The following is a 27,125-nucleotide window of genomic DNA, read 5'->3' as shown; positions in this document are numbered from 1 at the left end:
AGTGAAAGGATAAATCAAACAATAGGTATCTATTGAGTACCCTCTGGTAAATCAGGCACAGAGCACATCCAGGCGAACAAGACTGCTACAGATTTCTTGGGGCTTACCAACTTGCAGAGAAGCCAGACAGTGAACAAGAGCTCACAGGTATGTTAAGTGCTGTAAGAATAAATTTCAGGGGCTCCCATACTTTACTTTGTTGAGAAAGTCTTTAACTTTTTTCCCCTCTAGGTATAAAGGAAACAGCCGGCAATCAAATAGACTCCATTGTACCACTGTGGACAGACTCTGGTCTGGCACTTGTGAAAGCCACCCATATCTCCAGATTTTGTTTCCATGTATCCACAAAAATACAAATATGTACACAAGTGTTCCATAGATGAATCAGAAAATATAGGCTTCTGCCTCTCAGCAAGGCTAGTTTGGAGATCTTTCCCTCAAGCGTTCTGCTGTAGACTGGATCCACATGCCTATTTTTAGTTGCTTGTTTCAGAGCATGGAGGGGAATGGAGCTCCACACACAGGGAGGTTGCAGTCTAGGCCCAGCAAGATCCTACTAATCTGGAGTTGAGGTGATGCCTAGTTATCTCCTTTCTCCAGAACTCCCTGGCGGAAAGATAATTAAAGAACCTGGTCTTGGGGTGGAATAATTAAGAACAAACCCACAAATCAACTAAGTATAGCTAAGGGTGGAAAGTCTATGCAATATTCAGGAGTCTTCTCCCAATTAGTTGGTGGTCTTTTTTTTTAATTAAAAAAAATTTTTTAATGTTTATTTTATTTTTGACAGAGAGACAGAGAGACAGAGCATGAGTGGGGGGAGGGGCAGAGAGAGAGGGACACACAGAATCTGAAATAGGCTCCAGGCTCTGAGCTGTCAGCACAGAGCCTGACGCGGAGCTCAAACTCACAGACCTTGAGATCATGACCTGAGCCAAAGTCGGACGCTTAGCCCACTGAGCCACCCAGAAGCCCCTAATTGGTGGTCTTTAAAATTCACACAGAGCATATTTTCTTTCCTAGATGGTCCACATGCCAAGACATAGCAAACATATTACATATGGAACATCATACACAAACACATGTCCTTATAGAAATTCTTACCTTCATTAGACTATCAATGTTGTGAAACACTCTTTAAATACTTTAATGACAGCCTTCGTATCTTTGTCATATGCAGTACATTTCTGGATTCGGGAATGAATGTGCCTCAGAGGACCCTCGCTGCCCAGGTGCTCTGCCAGAAGGACAGGTATGGATGAATAGAATATCAGCTTAGAGAGCTCTGATTTGTAGGAATGAATAACCAGCCCTCAGGCCAAAGTGCATCTACTCACCATTGTTCCTGGGAACTGTCTAGGAGTTTCACAACTCATTAAGATACTTGGGATATACAACAATGCCAATACAAAGATTAAAGTGGGATGGTGGTTACCTATGGCAAAGCACGCAATCTGAAATAGCAAGACTAACTGTAAGACTTTCAGGAGGATCCCCTAGGCTCAAGGTTAAGAGGACTTCCTTATAGTTCTCTTAAATGGCATGAGTTATGACAATGATGAGAAAATAATCAGTCCTAAAAATGGATCCACAAAGATGTTTACACTAGTGTTGGTTACAATAACAAAAGTATGGCATACAAAATATTTTCAAAAATTTTAAAGAATATTTTATGGCATGAAAAAATTGCTCATGATATAGTGTTTCTTCCACCAAAAAAAATTTCGTGATCATTATAGGACTACACACATCATCCATCATTGGATCCTTATTTTGGAGGATAAGAATGGAAGGAAATGTACCAGTGTGACAACATTGGGTTATTTCTGGATGGTGAGATCATGGGTTATATTTTATAAATGTTCTGTATTACACATGTATTGCTTTTCTAAACACGAGGAAAGTCACCTAAACAGTTGTTACAAAAAGTATATATGGGTTGAAGATGGTCTTGTGCAGTGGATCAGAGCATCCTCATCCAGGACAGAATTCCCCCACTGAATTGTTTGCAGGAAGGTGAGATGTTTTTCTGATTGGAGTGATGTTGTTTATTGCCTCCTTTGTTTTAGAACAATCCTCAAGTCTGCCCTTATAACCTGTATGCTGAGCAGCTCTCAGGATCGGCTTTCACTTGTCCACGGAGCACAAATAAGAGAAGGTACAGGATTAGATTAATTCTGACCTGAAGGCTGTGGGATTTATGACTAGTACTTAGTGCTGGCTCCTACATCTGGGCCATCGCTTCCCAGGGCTGCCGAAGATTCTGCTTTTCACAGGCTGTACTCTGGGTAATTGTGAGGGGAGGGCTTGTCTCCAGCTAGGATCAAGTCACTGGTGGAAAAAAGTAAGGAAGCAGCTGCACAGAGTCTTGGAAAACACACATGTCCAGCTCCATTTACAAATTATCACTTGTCTCCAAAGGAAAATGTCCCCAGTAGGTGCATGGGTGGCTAAGTTAGTTGAGCATACGACTTTGGCTCAGGTCATGATCTCGCGTTTCACGGGTTCAAACCCCGCATCAGGCTCTGTGCTGACAGTTCAGAGCCTGGAGCCTGCTTCAGATTCTGTGTCTCCTTCTTTTTGTGCCCCTCCCCCACTCATGCGTGCACACTCTCTCTCTCTCAAAAATAAGTAAAATAAAAAAAAATTTTTTAAAAGAAAAGAAAATGTCCCCAGTAAATTGGCCTTCCCCAAAGGGTTGTCCAGTTGAATTTTCAATTTTGATTTGTTTGTTTGTTTGTTTGTTTGTTTTTAAATAATGAGTAACTCAAAATTACAGATTCAGTGTAATATCTTCTTCAGCTGACTAGAAATATTATTTCTTTGCATGAAAATATTGGATAACTAACCTTGGGCAGTTGAAAGGTCATCTATTATGGCCTCTTGTGGTTTGAATTAATAAGGTTTTTACTCTTTGGAATTTGCCTTTGATGGAAACCAGCACATTCATTAGCAAAATGTGTCATGTTGCATGCTTCCTCTAATCCCACAAGCCAGGTCAATGAACTCACTCCCTTGATTTACTCCCATGGGGCAGGTTGAACACAATAGATGTTGTGGTTTGGGGAGGCAGTAAGTGTCGTACTTAAACAAGTAGTGTCGAACTATAGGAATGTCAGGCTAGGGCATCTGTGGAGAGGAGTGCTCCTAATTTTGGAGACTTGGGGAGGAGGGCAGTTGGTCTGGTACTGCTTAGTGGATGGGACTGGCTTTACCTCCACAGTCTCCTCCTAGGGAGCAAATGAGGTAGTGACTACGACAGCACAATGGACCACACAAACGATAGGTTGTTGTCTTTAGTGGTTAATTATGCCCACTCTGAAGTCAGGTCCCCTGAGTTTAAATCATGCCTCCTTCTCCTTTAAGCTGTGTGACCTTGAGCAAGTCATCTACTCCCTCAGAGCCTATGGTTCCTCATTTGTCAAAGAGATGACGATAGTACCTATTTCATAGTTGTGGTTAGGATTAAAGGAAAGAGTGCATATAAAGTACTTAGCACATTGCCTGGCACATGGTGAGTGCTCAATTAACATTAATTATTCCAATCACCATTACTGTCAGCATAGTAGTATTTCTCCCTCCAATACAGGGTACCCCTAGGAGGCTGTCAGAGAACTGAGTGTGAGCTATGGCAAGTGCTATGCTACTACGTCTATCCATAACAATACTGCTTCTGTCTTGACAGATATGTGCATGGAGGGAAGAAGAGATCATTTCCCATACTTGTCAAAACTCAGGGGTTAATTCTATTATCGTTTAATCACCTCTCTCTCTCTCTCTCTCTCTTTGCAATTCCAGTCAAGGTAAGGAAGGAACACTGACAATTCCTGTTCATTTTAATTTATGACAACCTAGCCTCCATGACTATGTTCTTGACTTTATGGCCATTCAATAATGGGACACCTGGACTCCAGATTCTGCTGCCTACCCCCATTATTCAGTGATATCTTCAGCCAGCAGGAGCTTAGCTCTGTTCCAGGAGGCTGAAAAGGAGCTGTTGGCATTTCATTAAGAAGCTGGCACCATTCCTTGAATCAGAATTAAATCTCTGTCCAGGGTAATGTAGTGCTGCCTGGGGAGTTTTATAAACAGCTAAAAAACAAGGGACACTAGGCATGGCTCACCCATCTGTTTAGAACTCTCCAAAGGTATCCACAATAATTTTTGTGAAAATGCTCAAAATCCCCAGTGGAAAGATAGAACCAGGTAAGCCTGGAATTCTTACAGTGAGTCACTTCTCATTTAAATCAGAGTAGAGGGCCTCACAGAACTCTCAGAGGTTATACCTATCAAGGGTTACTTTTTATCAGATTGTTAGCTGATCCCTCAGGTACTGAGGAGGGGAGAGTCAGGACAGAGAATGTGGAAAATTTGGACCATCTTAAAAACCCAGATGATTAGGGGTAGGCAGACAATTCAACACATATCTAGTAAGTGAGAACTTACTATGTTCCAGGCACTCTAAATACATAAACTCTGAATCCTCACAATAATCCTAGGAGATAAGGATGAGAAACATAACTTGCCCAGGGTCACACAGTTGTTTCTTAGATATGTATGCATGCCCTTAACTACTAGAAACTACAGAGGCTTGGTTTATTCATAAGCATAAAGTCCAAGGTCAGAGGTCACATCATTTAGAACTGGAGGAATCAAATGGGAACCTGGACAATCTAGCCCTTTTATCTCCCAAATGGTTCAGTGTAGGGCCAGGCAAACTCCACCCCTTGAAGTAGACTGTCCTAGGGTTTAAGGGGCCAGAGGCTGTTTAAGCAGGTCTAGTCTCCCATTGTCAGAAGTAGTGTTCCTTTTTGTTCTGTACACTGCCAGAGTAATGGTCTCTGAAAGGACTTGGGTCCCACTTAGCAAGTTCCAGTGTCCCTCGCAACTTCTGGACGGTTCTTCTCCTGGTGCTCTTCAGGATTCCTGCATCTTCTCTTCCTGAAGCCTGAGATCTGGGTCCTGGCAGGGAGATCTTTGGCTCAGACCTTGACATACACAGATAACTTGAAAAGGAGGAAGAAAGAAAGAAAGAAAGAAAGAAAGAAAGAAAGAAAGAAAGAAAGAAAGAAAGAAAGAGAAAGAAAGAAATTACTAACTGTAAGACTATATGGACAGATCATCTTATAATTTTGGAGTACAGAGTGTTAATGTCCTAAACCTCTTACAAATTAGTATCAAAAAGATACATAACCCAATTAAAAAAATGGTAAATGACTTGTACAAGTAATTCATTACAAAGAACCAATAAACATACAGATTCTTGACCTTACTCATAATAAAGGAAATACAAAATAAAAATGAAATACTATTTTTTGCCTATAGGGCCAAAATCATTTTTAATAATGCCTCCTATTTGTGAAGACACGAGCCATCAGTCACTCACACAGTATTGTTGTGAGAATAAAGTGGTACAGTGATTTGGCAATTTTGTTTATACATAGCACTGGTAATATCTGAGAGAATATATAAGAACATTGTTAGGCTCTGATGCTTCTGATAATTGGCCCTGAAGAAATTGGAGGAGAAATTGGAAGAACCATTTACCCTTAGGGACTTTTGAATTTCTTGAATTTCTTGAATTATTTCTACCATAGTCATGTATTGCTTTTATAATTTTAAAGAAAAAATTTATATTTCAAAAATAACAAAGAAACACCCTATATTCTCTCAGTCTATGTAGGATTCATTGTCCTCACCTTCCAGAATAAGAAATAGTGTCCAATGACGTATACACACTAATGCTTTTCTATGGATTTTCCTGTACAGATATCCCTCAAGATACTTCCCCTTCCTTAATAGTTGTCATTGGAAAAGACAATTCTTTATTTTTTTGTCAGTATGGGAACAACCAAGAGCCAGAGGCTCAATTTGAAGAGTAATGGGCAAAGTGGAAAGGTGGGAAGAGGCCAGGGCTATGGGCAGCAGTGGCTATTAAGAAGTGATGCTGTGTCATTGCTTCTCACATTAAAGCCCACAGATCGTTGTTGACTTGAGCATCTTCCTGATGGTACTTCCTGAGCCAGTCTGCGTATCCCTAATAACACCACCCTAAGGCTTATGTGTCCTTGTTTCCCCCGCAGCTGGCTGTATCGGATTCTACCTTCAGTTTCCCACAAGCCCTTTGAGTCCATTGACCAAGGCCATGTCACTCACAACTGGGATGAAGTTGATCCTGACCCTAACCAGGTAAAATGGTCCTGTGAATTGGTGCATACCAGGTATCCAAAGCCTTGAATATAAATATTTAGGTCAAACCTTGGTCTTTGATAAATTAGACACTTTGTAAAAAATAAATGCTAAAGTGTGTCTGTTCTTTTGCTCATACTTGGCTGGGAATTTTGGAATTGTTTGCTGGGAAAACTGGAATTCACATGCATGAATGAGTGTGTGTGTGTGTTTATATACCCAGTTTTCAGTAATGAGACAGACCCAGTGCTATAGCGGACTGAGCTCTGTTTTTGTTTTTTTACCTTTGAGAACTCTAGTATATTCCCATTGTCTCTGAGCTTGGGTACATGTCACTGATACCAGGTATATAATGCAGGAAGTAAAACGTACCTGGGTTTGCATCCCTGCTCCTCTACTTACTTGCTGGGTCTTTGAGCCATGGTATCTCACCTGTAAACTGGGGTGATCACAACATCTGCCATGCAGTGCTGTTGTGACAATTACATGAAAGAACAGGTATGAACATGCTTCACACAGTACATGCCTGGCACACAGGAGGCAAGACCCATGACTCTGATATAGCCATTTTGATATATTCACTTAAAGGCACCAGTGGTACATATAAATCTCGGGTTTTATATTCAGGTAAATTTGTTTTTTCATTTTATGTTATTTTAGGAGTGCCTGGATGTCTCAGTCAGTTAAGTGTCTGACTTGATTTCGGCTCAGGTCATAATCTCACAGTTTGGTTCAGTTCATGAGATTGAGCCCCACATGGGGCTCCGCCCTGACAGTGCAGAGCCTGCTTGGGATTCTCTCCCTCCCTCTTTCACTGCCCCTGTCTCTCTGTCTCTCTGTCTCTCTGTCTCTCTCTCTTTCTCTCCTTTCCACAGCCCTAGGAAATCTGTGACCTCCTCTTGGGTTACCAAGACATTATGTCTGTACCTACAAATCGCCTTCCCCTAAGTGCTTATATTTTTTGTAGAAAAAAAGCCAGAATAGCCATAGTTACTTTTGGTTTCCTGCTCTGCTCCAGCTTTTCCCTCATTATGGAAGTCTTAGGGAACTAAGTACCAGCTTGAATGCTACTCACCCTTCTCCAACAGGGACAGGAAGGGAGGCATTCGGAGTGGAAAACAAAATGTAAGTTAACAAAAGTTTAGCCATCTCACAGCCATTTTGCAACCAGGATATGTTATCTAAATAATTGACCCTTAAACTTGTGTGAAGTTTAATGCATGTAGCAAATATCCTCCCCATTCACCACGGGCCTATTTTTGCCTCTCAGCATATGGGAAAGGTCAGCCCCTGCTCCAACCCCCAACCCTGCAGACACAGTCCCCTGCCAAGACCCAAAGCCAGATTTTCCTCTCCTGCCCCTTCCCCCTTCCTCCAGCCAGGGCTCTTGTGCAGAACACAATTTGCACAACCAACGTGGGGTCCCTGTCTCCGTTTCCGCCTCGTCATTGAGTCTCACCTGGCCTCCTAATCCAATCCCATTTGACCACTTTCTCTCCCATCCTCAAGTTAGGAATGCATCTGGCAGATCATCCTCATTTAACCATTTACCTCACACATTTAACGATTTGGTTCACCCACTCATCTCAGAAAGGGCCAGAAATCATTCTAGCGAAAGTCACTGCTCATTTTCTGGGAATCTACTTGATTCCTCAATGGGTTACATCTCAAATTCTCTAATTTCTCTCTTAGAGTTACAATGGTCATGCTTGTTTGTTTTTGACCAATAAATAGACCTGATTACTTAATAATGGAACTCTATCTTCTGTTAGAAAATATAAAGGACAGGGGCACCTGGGTGGCTTGGTTGGGTAAGTGTCCGACTTCGGCTCAGGTCATGATCTCACGGTCCGTGAGTTCGAGCCCCACATCGGGCTCTGTGCTGACAGCTCAGAGCCTGGAGCCTGTTTCAGATTCTGTGTCTCCCTTTCTCTCTGCCCCTCCCCTGTTCATTCTCTGTCTCTCTGTGTCTCAAAAATAAATAAATGTTAAAAAAATTAAAAAAAAAAAAGAAAATATAAAGGACAGATACCTGTACTTTGGTAGGATTCCTGGTCAGGCTAAATAAATTAAGCATTTAATATACACTAGTTTGGGAAAGTTGAAAGGGTATTTGGGCCACAAGAGTTTCCCTATTCTTTTCTTCAGGCAACATAGGGAATAGCCAATTAAGTTTCTGACAGTTCTCTCAAGTAGAGCCAACTTTCATATCATACAAAGGAACAGGGTGGTTGTAGAATCAGCAAGTAAGACAAAAATTAAGGGCAAAATCCTTGAATTACCCATAAATTAAAGGATACATGGTTTCCTGTATGCCACCCCATATGGTCATTGTTATGTACACTAAATTTGAGAACAAACTACACTAAATTGAGTAAACTAAAAGAAGGATTATAGAAAAAGGCCATAGGTAAATGTTTGGGAATTCAAATCATGGGGCCTTTATGGTAACTGTCAAATAACTAGTGGTAAATAAGGAGGAGTGGGAAGTTTCAGTGCCCCTGCCTGCTCATATCATCCACACCAGTCATCAAAACCTCTAAAACCTTAATATGTCTTTATAGATTGGCTTATGGTTATTTTATATAGTTTATTAGGGGTTGGGTGTTAGGTTTTAAGCCTAACCTGAGGAAAATGTGACTATGATATGTAACATTCTCAGTAATATCTTTTTATTAGACATTATTATTTCTATAACTATGATACATTTTCTTTTTCTTTAAGTTTATTTATTTCAAGGGAGAGGGATAGAGAGTGAGGGAGGAGGAGGGTCAGAGACAGAGCGAGGCAGAGAAACCCAAGCAGGCTCCAAGCTGTCAGCACAGAGCCCAATGTGGGGCTCAAACTCATGAACCCGTGAGCTCATGACCTGAGCCAAAGTCAGACACTTAACTGACTGAGCCACCCAGGAGCCCCAATTATTGATACATTTTATTTAACATGAATACACCCCGTTATAGTGATTATTTTGTGGCACAGGTGGCTTATCTATGGAAGCTAACCGCATTCTGATAGAATTTTTCTGGTTTTGTCTTGTTAAAAACATAATATATACTTACAAAACTTCAAATGACGTAGAAATTAACAAAGTAAAAATGGAAGCCTCTCGTCATAGGTGAGCATCAAGTATGCCGTCTGTGTATATTATTTTATTGTTTTATAACTAGTTAGCACTTTGAGAGGGAAGTTGGAGGCAACTACATTAAAAAGTCTGAGTTAATGTAGAGGCATGAACAGTTTCTGCTTGCTTTGTAGTAGACACTCAATATGTATTTGTTTCCTCTCCCTTCTCTGTGTTTCTCATTCTAGCATCCCTTTGAACTTCTTCTTGAACTTGATACTTTTTCCCTGTTTTGAATTCCTTCAAACACATTCTGTATGGTGGCCACTGAATGACTTTCTTCTCCAGTATTTCCTCTTTTCCCATTTATGACCTGTGCTCACACACGGTGAGACAGCTGTGCCCCAGAACTCACCAGTGCCTCTCTGAGCACCAGCTCCATCAAGGTAGTGGTTTATCATCCTCTTGTTCATGACTTACCTCCCCTGCCATCCTACTTCCTTTGCCCTGATACACACATCCTAGCTGTTCATGCTGCATTGATCTTTTTGTCTTTTCATTTACACCTTCTTGACACGTTAATATCTCTTTCCAGTTACGCTTCATTAATAACCACAGCAATCTGCATTCATCACTTTTCCCATCTTATAACCTCTTCCAAATATGGACACTAGACTCATAAAGAAAGTCTGAGACAATTATAATTAGGTACCCATCTGACAGTCCTTTCCCATTTAAGTCTGTATTGTAGGTATGTCTTCACCTGTCACAGACCAAAATAAATAATTCATCAGCTTCACCAACTCCCCACATTAGTCATCTCTGGGAATTTGAAGACTTAAGAATTACCTAATTTTCCTCCAAGAGAGCATCGTGGGATATGCTATCATCACTGTCATTTTTGATACCTACCCAGGAAGATTGAGGACGATGTTCCTCAAACCTTTATTTTCCCTTAGCATCTATTTAATCAATTGTCTAAGAATTATTGCAAACTTTTTTTGAGTGTACTTAGATTCAACCTGTGGACATAACACATCCAATCCATTAATATCTCTCATAAGAAATATACCTAATTTTGTTCATCATGTACCTTCCTCTGACTTTGAGAATATCAGAATTTAACAAAGAAATCTGCATCCAATTTAACTGTGATTTTGCAGATTTCAATTCACATTCCTGAATCAACATTCCCCTTTAAAAATCAGAGTCCTTTAAAGTTTATCTTTCTTAATACTGCAGCCCTAACCTTTGGACTTTTAGAAAGCCAGACTGGAGCCAGTTAAGCCTCAGCTGAAGGAATAACTCTTAGTTCTCATCCAGTATAATTTGGACCAAGTGATAAACACCTCATAGCTAATTGAAGACCAAACCATAAAATTTCCTTTGCCTCCAAGACATGCAAATTACCAAAAATGTTTCCAAAACCTATACCCTCCCAGGGTATTTGCTGTTTAATTTGTTAAACTATTCAGATCTCACCATCCTAAAAGCCCCCTCTCTGCAAAAATGTCTTGGGTTTCCCACCTCTTTAAGTTTTTGACCAAGTCTCTCCTATTCACACCATATTTCTTGCACTTTATCACCCCCACTCACTCCTTAACCCTTTGCAGTTCAGCCTGCCCAGACCACTCGATTGAAACTACTTATATCATACATGTTATATTATATATTTTAAACAATAATGCACCCCCAGTAATATATTCAAAACCTATATAAAAGTGTTAATGCCCAATAATCGCATCAATGCAGAGTTAACCACTTCTAATGTTTTGGTTTCTTTCTTTTCAGTTTTTTGGTTTTGGTTTTGGTTTGGTTTTTGTTTTGTTTTGTTTTGGTTTGCCTTGGTTTTGGTGCATATATGTAAATAAGATCTGGGTCCTATGCAGCCAGAAACCAAAAGTAATTGAAAATAATTCCAATCTTCATTTGCTTCTCTGGAGAGCATTAAAGAATACCCAATATGTGACCTACAAGAACACTTGGTAAACTCCCCTTTCCCCAATTTCCCCAGACTCCAGCCCCCTCCACCCAGAGTCCTCTCTCAGCTACCGCTCCCCAAGCTCCTCAGCCCCACCCACCGCTGGTTCACAACTCTGGTCTTCCTCCCCTCCCTTTTGCCTCTGGAGCAAGAACGGACAGTGTAGGTCTCCACCCCCTTTCCTAGGAAACTCCCAGGAAAGATGGATCTGTATGATGAGGCTGCAGTTCACCAGACCCGAGAGGAGTGGGGATGGGCAAATCAATTTTCCAAAGGAGCAGGGAAGGGCAGAGGAAGGGCTGTAAATAATCTTGTATCAATGCTGTTTAAGAAATCAGTTATACAAACAAACAAAAAGCAGAAACAGGCCCATAAATACAGAGAACAAACTGATGGTTGCCAGAGGGGAAAGAGGTGGGGGAATGGGCAAAATGGGAAAGGGAGGAGCAGATATAGGCTCCTAATTATGAAATGAGTAAGTCACAGGGATAAAAGGCACAGCATGGGGAACATAGTCAATGGTATTGTAATAGTGTTGTATGGTGACAGATGGTAGCTACACTTGCAGCGAGCATAGCATAACACATAGACTTGACAAACCACTAGGTTTTACACCTGAAACTAATGTAACGTGTGTCAACTACACCTCAATTGAAAAAAATCAGCTACATATATATTAACTATAATGAAATCATGCTGTAATACAGTTTAACATTGTGTTTTTTTAATTTAAACATATTTTGTGCCTTTTCCCATGTCTTTTTAAACTCCTTGAGTATAGATAATTTTTTGAAATTATTTATTTATTTACTGAGAGAGAGAGAAAGAGAAAGAGAGTGTGAGCATGGGAGGTGCAAAGAGAGAGGGGCACAGAGGATCCAAAGAAGGCTTCGTGCTGCGTGCAGAGAGCCTGATGTAGGCAGGGCTCAAACCCATGAACTATGAGATCATGACCTGAGCCCAAGTCAGAAGCTCAACCAACTGAGCTGCCCCAAGTATAATTTTTTTAATTTTGTTTTTTAATATTTATTTATCTTTGAGAGAAAGACGACAGAGCACGAGCCAGGGAGGGGCAGAGACAGAGAGAGACACAGAATCTGAAGCAGGCTGCAGGCTCTGAGCTGTCAGCACAGAGCCCGACGCGGGGCTCGAACTCACAAACCATGAGATCATGACCTGAACTTAACTGACCTTAGTTGGACGCTTAACTGATTGAGCCACCCAGGTACCCCTAGATAATTTTTAATGTGGCATCATAATCCAATGTATGTTTATAATTCCTCTATTGTCAGATAGAGTGTTTCCATTTTTTCTATTATAATCATTATGGCTAAGTACAATCCTCATCTCCTCAATGTCCCGAGCCGAAAACAGTTGTCTTCCCTCTTTTCTTCCTGTACAGGCTTCCAAGATAGGCAGTTAAGAGCCCTAATTTACTATCATATCTTTCAAATCCTCCACTTTCTTTAATATCCCCTACATACCAGCCATATTGGAACATCTGCCATTTCAGGGCAATACCCTAAGTTTTTCTTCTGTAGTGCTTTATGCTCTTTCATCTACCTGCAATTTTCTTTTTCCCTCACAAATATTCACTCATCCAAATCCCACTCATAATTTAAGACTCATCTTAAATACCACTTCCTTCATTTATCCCTTTCAATATTTCCCAGAGTATTTGAGAATAGGATCTATGTCTCCATCATCTTCATATGACCTGAAGTGTTCAGCACATGCCTTATTCCAAATAGTAGAATCACAAGCATTTATTGACTTGACTCCCTGATAGTTCAGATCCCATCATCCTATAAACAGACTAGATTACATTTTCCTAAATTCACTTACTTGTGTTTACCAATATTACAGTGCACTTTGCTCCCTTCAGCCCTTTGGGACAGCTTGCTGGCTCTTTTTAGAGTACATCTGCATCAGCTTACATTTCACTCCTTGGAAAAATGTTGGAGCTTTCTGAAAACCAGATTATTTCATTGTGCATATCTTTTATTTCCCATGTATAAGAATGTTAAATAGACTCTGTGTTAGGAAACATCTTTGAGTGAACATTCCTGTTTATATTTCTCTTCCAAAGTCATTTCTACTTACCTATTTCCTTATTTTCCTATCAGAAAGTGCCCACACTTCCAGGGTCTTCTGTAATAGATTCCCTAAGGGCAGAGACTGTCATGTTTATCTCCAGCACCTAGCATAAAACCTGACACACAGAGAGGTCCAATCAGTCATTTGATTGAATTAATATAAGGGGCTTGAACAATAACACTGACACCACAGGACCTTAGCAAGTTTTGGGTCCCAGGAGTCAGATGGCCCAGGGCAACTTAGCACTGAAGGAGCAGTAAATAAGGGTGAGATTGGAAGACCAAGTCTAAGACCATTAAAGGAAGGCAAACCCTGAATTCAGGAGCCAAGCAGAGCACGAATAGTTTGGGAAGCAAATCAAGATAGTCTGAGATTAAAGGGCTCAGGGTATAGGTTACTAAGAGAGACTGAATGTTGGTATCCATTCTTAGCAGAGAAAACTTCTCTAAACCACCAATTCTTTCATTTCTAAAATAGAGATGACAATCATAGGTGTCTCAGAAGGTTGTTGTGAGAATTAAATGTCATCCAACAAATATTAATTGAGTGACTACTATGTTTCCTGCTCTATATGAGGTGCTGAGTAATGGATATAATGCTCTTAGTTTTACACTCAAGGGCAAGGTCAAATGGGAATCCAGGTTTCTATTTATGAAAAAAATGTCAGTCAAATCTCATGAAGTCTCATCATTTTTGTGGCCTCACGAAAGACTTTGGAAAGTCTAAATAAAGTATAGTGACTTGAATCCTCCTTACCTGAGCTCTTGCCTATTATCTCAGAGAACTCCAGTGGGCCATTCAAAGCCTGATTGTTCTCCACATAAATCATGTTGGCTTTTCTCTTAAATTACTAGATTTGCTGAAGAATTCAGTGAGCCACTGTTTTATTTTATTTACCCCACACACAAATACACACACCTTCCCTACTCTGGACTAAAACTCACTGTAGAGTAATAGCCCAGGCCTCTCCTAGCCCATACCTACTGGTAATAATTGCTTATACACTGTGATCACTCTGTATCTACAAGTTACTCCAAAATTCTTACATAGACGGTATAGACTTCTAAAGATATGTCTACCTCTAGTCAGCTATTGTTGTTGAGAATATCTAACTCATCCAATCTAATTGAGTCCCAGGCAATTTTGGAGGAAATTTCAGTAAATAAAAGAATCTTAGTGTTGAAAGTGATATTCAGACATTCTAATCCAGTCCAACTCCTGATCTTCTGACTCTGGAAACATTGAGGCCAATTCTCTAATTTTCTTTTCATTCTTGAGTATGCATTTCAAATTTTGATCACTAAATGTTGCCACTAATTCTCTGTTTTTCTCCTTTGGTGACCTTAAAAAATATTTAATTCTGGGGTGCTTAGTCACTCAGTCGGTTAAGTATCTGACTCTTGATTTCAGTTCAGGTCATGATCTCACAGTCGTGAGATCAAGCACCACATCAGGCTCTGTGCTGACAGTGCTGAGACTGCTTGGGATTCTGTCTCTCTACCCCTCCCTCACTCATGCTCTCTCTCTTTCTGTTTCTCTCTCTCTCTTTCTCAAAATAAATAAACTTAAAAGGCATCCATTTTTTAATGTCTAATTCTAAATTTTTAATTCCCTTGAAGATGCTTTTCAAATTATTTCTAACCATCTCATTTCTAGTAAGTAAAAGTTTATTTTCCAATGCAATTTGGAGAATACAGTACAAAATATGTGGAGCAATGTTAGAACTGAAAGGAGAAATGGATAAATTCACAATTACAGTTATAAGCTTCCACATCTCTTTCTCAACAATTGATAGAACAACTAGACAGAAAATCAGAAAGGATATGGAAGAACTGAGGATTTCTCACACATATAAAAATTGACTTACATTCTAGAAAAACATCTTTGGACTTTTAGAAATGTTTGCCAATTTACTAACTATTGCCTGAATATCATTTGACCCAAGTAATCTTACAAATTTGCTTTAGTCTTATTCTTTGACATTTTGGCAATGTTCTTAGTGCCTTATATTTATTTATTCATAGATTCAATCATTCAACAGAAATTTATTAATATCCTCTATAGTCAAGACATTGCATTGGGTACTATAATTGATTTTCACTGTTTTTGAAAAGTTTAACAATTAAATTCTGGGGGGGGGGTTATTTAGCAATAATATATAGTAGAATAAAATTATTAAAAAATTTATGGGACTAAATCAATTAACAAGCACTCTTTATCACTTTCAGAAGCTCCTCTATGAAGAGAATTCTGGAATTATAGTTTCCTCTAGCACCCCACTGTTATATGCAAGAAGAGATACAAAATCCAGAAAGAGAAAATTACTTGACTGAGGCCACAGAATAAATGGAAACAGAGGCAGTAGCAGGATCCAGGTCTCCTCGCTGGCTCAGCCCAATGCACAGCCCCCTTGGGCTGGCCTTGGATCAGTGGGTTATTTTTCCACACCATGGAATTAAGCTCAACATCTAGCTTTAGCAAGAGATATTTCTACCCTCCACTTCATGGGTTCTTCCCGTTTATCCTCTCCCCAAATCTCCCTCCTCGCATTCAACAACATATTATACTGAAGCTCCTGACACAAATCTCTAGCCTGAAGATCAAAAGCTTCTTCTTGTTGGCACTGGGTTTATCAGAACCAGCTTGAGCTTTTATTATCCTTCATAATACATTGAATATAGACCCTGTGCAATCTACTGCCATCAGACTCAGCAGATAAATTACTTCTTTCCCATACCATCTCTATCATTTGAAGGGTATTATTTTGTGCATTAGAGAAGGTTCTTCAAGGTAGTATGAAGGAAGTAGTTCCTCATCTAGTATGTGGGTCCTGTTGAAGCCATGCTCCGCACATCATCATACAGGTGCCTTTACACCTGCCTCCCCCAGCTCTCTCCTCATGACTTGAGAGCTGATATGCTACAGAAAACTGAAAAACTGACCAGCACAAACCACCCAACCAACTTCTCAACCTCTCTGGTTCAGTTTTTCCCACTCACAAAAGACAAACCTCTTCTTTAGGGGTCAGGATTTTATTTCTACCCACAACAGGTATTTCAATTTCAGTAAGATCTACAAAGGTGTTGTTTCAGTGCAACAAATAAGACAGTTCTCCTATTACTGGAATTTCTTCTCTCTCTCCTTTCTCTTCCCTTCTTTTTTCTTTCTTTCTTTCTTTCTTTCTTTCTTTCTTTCTTTCTTTCTTTCTTTCTCCTTTTTTCTCTTATTTATTTCTCTTGCTCTTTTTTCTTTTTTGTAACGTTTATTTATTTATTTATTTATTTATTTTTCAATATATGAAATTTATTGTCAAATTGGTTTCCATACAACACCCACTGCTCATCCCAAAAGGTGCCCTCCTCAATACCCATCCCCAACCCTCCCCTCCCTCCCACCCCCCATCAACCCTCAGTTTCTTCTCAGTTTTTAAGAGTCTCTTATGCTTTGGCTCTCTCCCACTCTAGCCTCTTTTTTTTTTTCCTTCCCCTCCCCCATGGGTTTCTGTTAAGTTTCTCAGGGTCCACATAAGAGTGAAACCATATGGTATCTGTCTTTCTCTGTATGGCTTATTTCACTTAGTATCACACTCTCTGGTTCCATCCACGTTGCTACAAAGGGCCATAGTTCGTTCTTTCTCATTGCCATGTAGTACTCCATTGTGTATATAAACCACAATTTCTTTATCTATTCATCAGTTGATGGACATTTAGGCTCTTTCCATAATTTGGCTATTGTTGAGGGTGCTGCTATAAACATTGGGGTACAAGTGCCCCTATGCAACAGTACTCCTGTATCCCTTGGGTAAATTCCTAGCAGTGCTATTGCTGGGTCATAGGGTAGGTCTATTTTTAATTTTCTGAGGAACCTCCACACTGTTTTCCAGAGTGGCTGCACCAGTTTGCATTCCCACCAACAGTGCAAGAGGGTTCCCGTTTCTCCACATCCTCTCCAGCATCTATAGTCTCCTGATTTGTTCATTTTGGCCACTCTGACTGGTGTGAGGTGATATCTGAGTGTGGTTTTGATTTGTATTTCCCTGATGAGGAGCGACGTTGAGCATCTTTTCATGTGCCTGTTGGCCATCCGGATGTCTTCTTTAGAGAAGTGTCTATTCATGTTTTCTGCCCATTTCTTCACCGGGTTATTTGTTTTTCGGGTGTGGAGTTTGGTGAGCTCTTTATAGATTTTGGATACTAGCCCTTTGTCCGATATGTCATTTCCAAATATCTTTTCCCATTCCGTTGGTTGCGTTTTAATTTTGTTGGTTGTTTCCTTTGCTGTGCAGAAGCTTTTAATCTTCATAAGGTCCCAGTAATTCATTTTTGCTTTTAATTCCCTTGCCTTTGGGGATGTGTCGAGTAAGAGATTGCTACGGCTGAGGTCAGAGAGGTCTTTTCCTGCTTTCTCCTCTAGGGTTTTGATGGTTTCCTGTCTCACATTCAGGTCCTTTATCCATTTTGAGTTTATTTTTGTGAATGGTGTGAGAAAGTGGTCTAGTTTCAACCTTCTGCATGTTGCTGTCCAGTTCTCCCAGCACCATTTGTTAAAGAGACTGTCTTTTTTCCATTGGATGTTCTTTCCTGCTTTGTCAAAGATTAGTTGGCCATACGTTTGTGGGTCTAGTTCTGGGGTTTCTATTCTATTCCATTGGTCTATGTGTCTGTTTTTGTGCCAATACCATGCTGTGTTGATGATTACAGATTTGTAGTAGAGGCTAAAGTCTGGGATTGTGATGCCTCCTGCTTTGGTCTTCTTCTTCAAAATTACTTTGGCTATTCGGGGCCTTTTGTTGTTCCATATGAATTTTAGAATTGCTTGTTCTAGTTTCGAGAAGAATGCTGGTGCAATTTTTATCGGGATTGCATTGAATGTGTAGATAGCTTTGGGTAGTATTGACATTTTGACAATATTTATTCTTCCAATCCATGAGCAGGGAATGTCTTTCCATTTCTTTATATCTTCTTCAATTACCTTCATAAGCTTTCTATAGTTTTCAGCATACAGATCTTTTACATCTTTGGTTAGGTTTATTCCTAGGTATTTTATGCTTCTTGGTGCAATTGTGAATGGGATCAGTTTCTTTATTTGTCTTTTTGTTGCTTCATTGTTAGTGTATAAGAATGCAACTGATTTCTGTACATTGGTTTTGTATCCGGCAACTTTGCTGAATTCATGTATCAGTTCTAGCAGACTTTTGGTGGAGTCTATCGGATTTTCCATGTAGAATATCATGCCATCTGCAAAAAGCGAAAGCTTGACTTCATCTTTGCCAATTTTGATGCCTTTGATTTCCTTTTGTTGTCTGATTGCTGATGCTAGCACTTCCAACACTATGTTAAACAACAGCGGTGAGAGTGGGCATCCCTGTCGTGTTCCTGATCTCAGGGAAAAAGCTCTCAGTTTTTCCCCATTGAGGATGATGTTAGCTGTGGGCTTTTCATAAATGGCTTTGATGATGTTTAAGTATGTTCCTTCTATCCCGACTTTCTCAAGGGTTTTTATTAAGAAAGGGTGCTGAATTTTGTCAAAGGCCTTTTCTGCATCGATTGACAGGATCATATGGTTCTTATGTTTTCTTTTATTAATGTGATGTATCACGTTGATTGATTTGCAAATGTTGAACCAGCCCTGCATCCCAGGAGTGAATCCCACTTGATCATGGTGAATAATTCTTTTTATATGCTCTTGAATTCGATTTGCTAGTATCTTATTGAGAATTTTTGCATCCATATTCATCAGGGATATTGGCCTATAGTTCTCTTTTTTTTTACTGGGTCTCTGTCTGGTTTAGGAATCAAAGTAATACTGGCTTCATAGAATGAGTCTGGAAGTTTTCCTTCCCTTTGTATTTCTTGGAACAGCTTGAGAAGGATAGGTATTATCTCTGCTGTTCTGGTAGAACTCCCCTGGGAAGCCATCTGGTCCTGGACTCTTTTATTTGTTGGGAGATTTTTGATAACCGATTCAATTTCTTTGCTGGTTATGGGTCTGTTCAAGCTTTCTATTTCCTCCTGATTGAGTTTTGGAAGAGTGTGGGTGTTTAGGAATTTGTCCATTTCTTCCAGGTTGTCCAATTTGTTGGCATATAATTTTTCATAGTATTCCCTGATAATTGCTTGTATTTCTGATGGATTGGTTGTAATAATTCCATTTTCATTCATGATTTTATCTGTTTGAGTCATCTCCCTTTTCTTTTTGAGAAGCCTGGCTAGAGGTTTGTCAATCTTGTTTATTTTTTCAAAAAACCAATTCTTGGTTTCGTTGATCTGCTCTACAGTTTTTTTAGATTCTATATTGTTTATTTCTGCTCTGATCCTTATTATTTCTCTCCTTCTGCTGGGTTTAGGCTGCCTTTGCTGTTCTGCTTCTATTTCCTTTAGGTGTGCTGTTAGATTTTGTATTTGGGATTTTTCTTGTTTCTTGAGATAGACCTGGATTGCAATGTATTTTCCTCTCAGGACTGCCTTTGCTGCGTCCCAAAGCATTTGGATTGTTGTATTTTCATTTTCGTTTGTTTCCATATATTTTTTAATTTCTTCTCTAATTGCCTGGTTGACCCACTCATTCTTTAGTAGGGTGTTCTTTCACCTCCATGCTTTTGGAGGTTTTCCAGACTTTTTCCTGTGGTTGATTTCAAGCTTCATCGCATTGTGATCTGAAAGTATGCATGGTATAATTTCAATTCTTGTATATTATGAAGGGCTGTTTTGTGACCCAGTATATGATCTATCTTGGAGAATGTTCCATGTGCACTCAAGAAGAAAGTATATTCTTTCTGTTGCTTTGGGATGCAGAGTTCTCAGTATATCTGTCAACTCCATCTGATCCAATGTATCATTCAGGGCCCTTGTTTCTTTATTGACCATGTGTCTAGATGACCTATCCATTTCTGTAAGTGGAGTGTTAAAGTCCCCTGCAATTACCACATTCTTATCAATAAGGTTGCTTGTGTTTGTGAGTGATTGTTTTATATATTTGGGGGCTCCGGTATTCGGCGCATAGACATTTATAATTGTTAGCTCTTCCTGATGGATAGACCCTGTAATTATTATATAATGCCCTTCTTCATCTCTTGTTACAGCCTTTAATTTAAAGTCTAGTTTGTCTGATATAAGTATGGCTACTCCAGCTTTCTTTTGACTTCCAGTAGCATGATGAATAGTTCTCCATCCCCTCACTCTGAATCTAAAGGTGTCCTCGGATCTAAAATGAGTCTCTTTCAGACAGCAAATAGATGGGTCTTGTTTTTTTATCCATTCTGATACCCTATGTCTTTTGGTTGGCGCATTTAATCCATTTACATTCAGTGTTATTATAGAAAGATACGGGTTTAGAGTCATTGTGATGTCTATATGTTTTATGCTTGTAGCGATGTCTCTGGTACTTTGTCTCACAGGATCCCCCTTAGGATCTCTTGTAGGGCTGGTTTAGTGGTGACAAATTCCTTCAGTTTTTGTTTGTTTGGGAAGACCTTTATCTCTCCTTCTATTCTAAATGACAGACTTGCTGGATAAAGGATTCTCGGCTGCATAATTTTTCTGTTCAGCACATTAAAGATCTCGTGCCAATCCTTTCTGGCCTGCCAAGTTTCAAAAGAGAGATCCGTCACGAGTCTTATAGGTCTCCCTTTATATGTTAGGGCACATTTACCCCTTGCTGCTTTCAGAATTTTCTCTTTATCCTTGTATTTTGCCAGTTTCACTATGATATGTCGTGCAGAAGATCGATTCAAGTTACGTCTGAAGGGAGTTCTCTGTTCTTGCTCTTTTTTCTTAGGTGTATAAATCCTTATATTATTTAAACATTCTTGCTGTTTGGTAGCTGGCATGTTACTGCCACATCTGGCCCAAGTACCACAATTTAGTTGACTGATTAATTGGTTGATTGGTTGACTTAGTGGACTTTTCTGAACATGACGCTTGGTTCAGCAATATGAGAATCACAGAATCTCTGGCTGGGTGTGCCAATTCTTAAACTGTAGCTGCCGCATTAGAAGAGCTTTTATAAAATACTGAACAGATTCTGATCTAATTTGGTCTTGGGTCTCAAAGACCTTCTGGGTGACTTATGGGTAAGCAGGTTTAGAATCTCTGGATAGGTCTAAAGGTTACCCAGGCAATCATTGATCTGATGGTTAAATCCCTTCCATTGGGAAATCTGAAATGATAACTCTTCTTGAGACAAAGATGCTCAGTAGTCTAATCTTCCAGACAATCTTCCTGGGTTTACAAACTCTGCACACTGCTACTATAGAGGGAAGCAGCATGTAGTGGTTAGTAGTAGATCAGAACCTCCTCTCAAAAAACTAGCACAGCTTAGCTGTGGCCCTTCCTAATGTCAGGGGACTATCCTCCCAGGTCAGTGGTTTTCAACCAGGGGAAATTTGTCCCCCAGATGACATGTGACAACATACGGAGACATTTTTGGTTGCTACAACTTGGGGGACTGCTACTGGCATCTAGTGAGTAGCAGTCAGGGATGCGGCCACACATCCCACACTACATAGGACAGCCTCCCACAACAAGGAATTATCCAATACAAAGTGTCAGTAGTGCCAAGGTTGAGAAACCCTCTCCTAGATCCTTGCTCTCAGGTTCTCCCTCCTGCCCCAGAAAACATCATCTTTAAAGGAATCCGTCCTAAACCTTTTCCTTCTTTCTGAGACATGATTTCAACAATGTCTTTCAAATCAACATTTTACAACCTTTTTAAGTAGTCCCCAAATGAGATAATTCTGCTTTGCTTTTAAAAAATAAAGACTCCTGCCCAACTGTGTATGTCAGAGAGACAGAATAATCCCAGTGCCAACTTTTCCACTTGCTGCTTCCTTTCCCACTTGGCTGCCTTTCTGAAATACAAAATGAGCTGAGCCTCATGACCAAGCAGAGGCCCTGCCTCACCTGCATTGACCAGGTGCCACAGCCAGTGGAGCCAGCCATCGGGACACAGGTCACCCCATGCAATGTCCTGAGGCTCCTCAGTTTATCCGCTGCCAGCCTGGCTAGGTCAGGCTTTGCAAATTGATTAATAAGTGCTGGGCCAACACTTCTAGTAGGTCCTAGACCTGCTGATTTTTCTCCCCAACTTCCTTAGATCATTTCATTATTAAATTAAAGATTGTTGTGATTTAAACTGAACTGTCAGGCAGCCTGGAGACAAACGTGGGGTTTGGTGAAGAAATTGAACCTTGGTGCTGCATTTACTAAATCCAGCCTCAGTTGGGTGCTTTCTCTTTCTCTTAAAGAAGTAATTCAAACCTCCCAGGGCTGGAAGTAGAAGCAGAACCTTCCCCTGCAGTGTCAGGAGCCCACACAGAGAGGCTGGCATGCCAGGAAAGGAAGCCGATTATAAATAGCAGAAAAAGCAGCATCAGTCAAAACTCACTGATGTGCCTGAGAAAAATGTTAAGGGAAACAAACAGCTTCTGAAATAAGAAGCAATGATCTTTTTTTATTTTTTTTTTAAATTTGAAGTGCTAAAGAATGAAAACAATATATATACATATAGGTTAAACACACATACACACACATACTGCAGACACACAGAGAACCCAACTGAGACCCTTTAGGAAATAATGGGTAATTATTAATTGTAAAAGAACAAAATTACAAGTAGTCAGAGCCACACAGAAGAAACAGCTGTCCTTTCTCTGTGTAGTCGGTGCTATTTGTTTAGAAAGTCTATGGTTTCCCCTTCTAAAATAATTTTCCTGTTATGTGTATCTTTTTTCCAGCTTCGATGGAAACCATTTGAGATTCCAAAAACGTCTCAGAAGAAAGTGGACTTTGTGAGTGTAAGTCAACAGCATCCACACCTGCCCTCTGCTCTTTCTTCCCCAGTGAGTGATCCAGCCATCTTCAGGCTGAATGCCAAGCGGAAGCAGACTTAGAGGCAGGCAGCAGAGACAGAACCACCTGCCTCTGTTTTCAGGTCTGGCCGAGCGATGTCTTACTTAGGCACCATATGGCCCCTGACACCAAAGGGCACTGGTAAGCTATTTACAACATCTCTGAATGGCCAGTGGAAATTGAGCATTGACCTACCTGAGCTTTTTTGTTTTTGGCTAGAAAAGGGTTCTTAGCCTTTTTCCCCCCATGGACTCCTTTAATAGTCTGGCAAATCTTGTATTTTTAAATGCATAAAATAAATTCCATAAAATTACAAAGAAGCTGATTATATTGAAATACAATGATTAACATATTAAAATAACAAATTTGGTTTGGTTTATAGTAACATATATGCTTCCTTATTAATGCACTACATCACAAGATCTATGAAAATATCTAATAACTATGGTTGTTAGAAGTATGAACATAAATGATACTCTGGAATAGCCATAATAACTATAATGTGATATAAAGAACCCATGATTTCTATCAGTGGAAAGGTTACAGGCACTTCTAATATTTCTGTGGGTTTTTGCTTACATTCATATTAATTGAAGCAAATGATACATTTCAGAGATTAGTCAAAATAAATATATGATTTTGTCCCCATCCAAGTTCATGAACTTTCTGAAATGGACCCTTGGGCTAGAATAGCATCAACTCAGGTCGACAACTTTAGTTAATGCAATGCTGGTCACAAGTTCTGCTTGGTAGTTATAAGGGCTGGGAGTATTGGAACACTTGTGCTCAGAGCAAACATTGTAGGGGAGAAGGAAGGGAGCTACAATGAGGAGGGGCTCAAAGAAGCCAGTGGAGGCCTTTGCAGACCAACCTCAGCCAATGGCTTACTTAGGGAGAGTCCAGGTGCCCAGCCATAAGCCAAATTTTCTGGATCATGCAAATTCCTTGTCTATATTCAATGCTCCAAGCTCTGTGTAGACTCATCTAAATAGACCCCAAACTGGCAAACTGAGTTAAAATACAAAAATAAATCCCCCACTGTGGGTGAATTGTGGATATCTGAAGGAGCAGACCTCCCTCCTTTCAGGCTTCTCATCTGCAGGTTGGGGCTGAGAGTTTTGAGAAGACCCAGGTGTTAAGGTTTCTTGGACTGTGGATTATCAGCAGAGAGGATTACAGTTGGTCAGAATGCTTCCACTTTCCTGTTCTGGAAAAAATAGGGCTGACCCTATGTATAAGCACGGGGCTGCCTACATGGTAAGGTGTATTTGGGGAACATGATGTGGCAACCTTCCTCCCTAGGCCTCCTAGGTGCCTAGTTTTACCTCCAAAAGAAACTCTCCTCTAGGTTGATCTTAAGCACAAAACTGATAAAATGCCAAGTAAAGTGATCTTAGCCACTGAGACAGTCCAAATCTAGGGCCATGGCTGGCAAATAGGGTTAGCCACCACCTACTAAACATAAACAGTAAATATCAGGCTCCCCAGAGGCAGGCTGGACCCCAAATGTCTCACTTGTCCCACAGGGCAGACCCTGGTAAAACCTTGCCACATGTCTCTCAGGGACCAGGAGGAGGGCTGGCGTCTTGGACAATACTCACATTCACCCCTCCTTCTCCTGTGGTCTCTCCCAGGGCCTGCACACCTTGTGTGGAGCTGGAGACATAAAGTCTAACAATGGGCTTGCCATCCATATTTTCCTGTGTAACACCTCCATGGGGAACAGGTAAGTGGCTCAGTACTGGGGCAGAACATCCCCATTCCCTAAGAGCTATTGGTGAGAGGGTGAAAGCCAGGTTGTTGTTTTATGTTATTGTTTTTTCCCCAGAGCAACATTGATATACATTAATTAATAAAAATAAGTGAGGGCTTCAAACTTGACTGACTCCTGTAACATAAACAAAAATGTCACATAACAATATAAATAGAAAACAGACGATGGGCATTGGGAAGGTGGAGTAGTCCAAGAGGCATTTTGACTTTAACCAGGTTTGGGTCAGAATATCTCTAATTTCTTAAAGTTCCCCAGGACTGTTTTTGAGGCCAAAGTCATACTGCATGAGAAGCCATTAAGGGCCACAAGTTGGTGGTAGGTCAGGCTGACAGACTTTGGCTTCAGGTAATAATTGTGCAAACTTAACATTCCTCAATAGAGGAGCTTACATTTTTGAACCAGAAAAATATATAAATGGCATTCTGCCTTTTCTTGGGGAAGCAGAATCTCATGGCAGTTTTGCACTCTACCTCTGGAACCAGAATGTTACATCCAAACCCAATTCCACTCTTCCTAGCTGAGTAATCTTGGGCAAGTCATTTAAATTCTCTGAGCCATGACAAAGCACTGAAGATGTACCTTTGGGTCCAGCCTCACATCATTCCACCTTCTCTCTTTTCACTTGAGCCACAGTAGTCTTCATACAGTTCTTTCAACCTGCCATGTGTTCTCCTGCCTCACAGCATTTATTTGCATGTGCTGTTGTTTCTGTCTGGAATGTTCTCCCCACTCCCCAAACTCTTGCCTAGATAATTCCTCCAAATCTCAGGTCAAATATCTCTTCTTCAGGGAAGCTTTTGCTGACCCCTCCCATTGGAACAGGTTCATTTTTCTTCCATTCTCCTGAACTTGACTTTCATAGTGCCATGACAGTTTATGATGATATTCTATAATTATTTGATTGCTATCTGACTTCCTACTGTAAGCTTCCTGACTATAAGCTGCATGAGTGCAGAGATTGGGTCATTTTACTCACCAGTTTATACCCAGTACTGAGCCTGGCACATGGTGGGTAGTAAACAATTTTGTGGTGTGAGTTAATTTGTCTGAACATTGTTAAAACTGAAAAATCACAGGAATTATTCTTTATGTTTCAGATGTTTTTACAATTCAGATGGGGACTTCTTGATTGGTAAGTTCTGAAGATTTCACTGTGAACTGGTCCCCAATCACAAGCTACTTTTCTATTTTATACATATTATTTTCCTTTATCCTTCAGTCTGTCTTATGTAGTCCAATCTGCAGACTGAGGTCTAGAGGTCATTGGTGGTCTGGAACAGATTCCTGGTGTACCTCAAAGCCCCTGCTCTATTCCATAGTCTCTCTGCCTTTGCCTATCTCTGCTGGGCCTTTATAACATGGGAGATCTGGCAACTGAAAGGAAATAAAGAGTAATACCAACCTGTGATTAATTTACTAAGATAACTCTATTTGCCTTCAAACCCACTCAATAATATACCATCTGTTATCGATATCTGCAGTTTAAATAGAAATTTTCATGATGCCATCTAAAACAGAATGTCTGTTAGAGATTTCTTTGGTCTGCCTATTCTATTTGATGGTTTCAGTATTGATATTTTGAAGTCAACATTTTGGTGTAGACATTAGATATGCAAATGCCAGAGTCTTGCTGGAGCTACCAGAAATGAGTGGTTTTCCATCCTATTTCTGCTGCCCTTTTTGGTCAATCCACAAAACTGTGCGTATACAAACTCTTTTCCTGGCAACCAAGAGTAAACAGAGTCAACTTTTTTCTTTCACTTTCTTCTAGGTAGTAAAATTCCTAACCTAAGTTGTCAGAATATCCATTTCCCTCCATGAGACTCAATAAAGCTCTTTTCTTTTGGAATGAAAAATCAAATGCAGCCCTTAACCCTTTTGCTCTTCATGAAGTTGTCCTCACATGGGAAGAATTGCTCACTGCTGCCTTGTCTTTTTTGTTAGTTCCCCAGAAAGGGAAACTTCTCATTTACACTGAGTTTGGCAAGATGCTTGTGCAGCCCAATGAGATCTGCGTCATTCAGGTTGGTGATGTGTCCCCTCTCCCTTGCCTCTCCCTAATTTGGGAGCAATCAGATGTTGCAGCTGCTGTTATTTCCAACTCTAAAATTTCTTGGTGGATTGTGTCTAAGCAAGGAGAGGGAGTTTTAGTCACGCAGAAGGCTCTTGTGCCGA

General features: G+C 40.2%; 1 protein-coding gene and 1 long non-coding RNA gene across 3 annotated transcripts in view; one reads left to right on the top strand and one right to left on the bottom strand.

Moving 5' to 3' along the window:
* Window positions 1-27,125, top strand: part of HGD (homogentisate 1,2-dioxygenase) — a 47,874-nt gene that overhangs the window by 4,562 nt on the left and 16,187 nt on the right. The window contains exons 2-8 of the mRNA XM_015072764.3: window positions 1,181-1,252; window positions 2,070-2,158; window positions 6,084-6,189; window positions 23,062-23,121; window positions 24,811-24,902; window positions 26,048-26,082; window positions 26,895-26,974. Coding sequence (XP_014928250.2) covers window positions 1,181-1,252; window positions 2,070-2,158; window positions 6,084-6,189; window positions 23,062-23,121; window positions 24,811-24,902; window positions 26,048-26,082; window positions 26,895-26,974 — 534 coding nt within the window. The remainder of the gene's footprint in view (window positions 1-1,180; window positions 1,253-2,069; window positions 2,159-6,083; window positions 6,190-23,061; window positions 23,122-24,810; window positions 24,903-26,047; window positions 26,083-26,894; window positions 26,975-27,125) is intronic.
* LOC113599804 (uncharacterized) overlaps window positions 756-27,125 on the bottom strand; it is a 38,987-nt gene continuing 12,617 nt past the window's right edge. For both annotated transcript variants that reach the window (XR_003420702.2, XR_008297686.1), the window contains 2 exons: window positions 13,335-13,443; window positions 756-5,006 (listed from right to left, as the gene is read on the bottom strand). This is a non-coding gene — a long non-coding RNA (uncharacterized LOC113599804). The remainder of the gene's footprint in view (window positions 5,007-13,334; window positions 13,444-27,125) is intronic.

This window comes from Acinonyx jubatus, chromosome C2 (genome assembly GCF_027475565.1).
Source record: "Acinonyx jubatus isolate Ajub_Pintada_27869175 chromosome C2, VMU_Ajub_asm_v1.0, whole genome shotgun sequence".
NCBI classification, from domain to species: domain Eukaryota; kingdom Metazoa; phylum Chordata; class Mammalia; order Carnivora; family Felidae; genus Acinonyx; species Acinonyx jubatus.
This window is presented reverse-complemented; position numbering and strand designations above follow the sequence as displayed.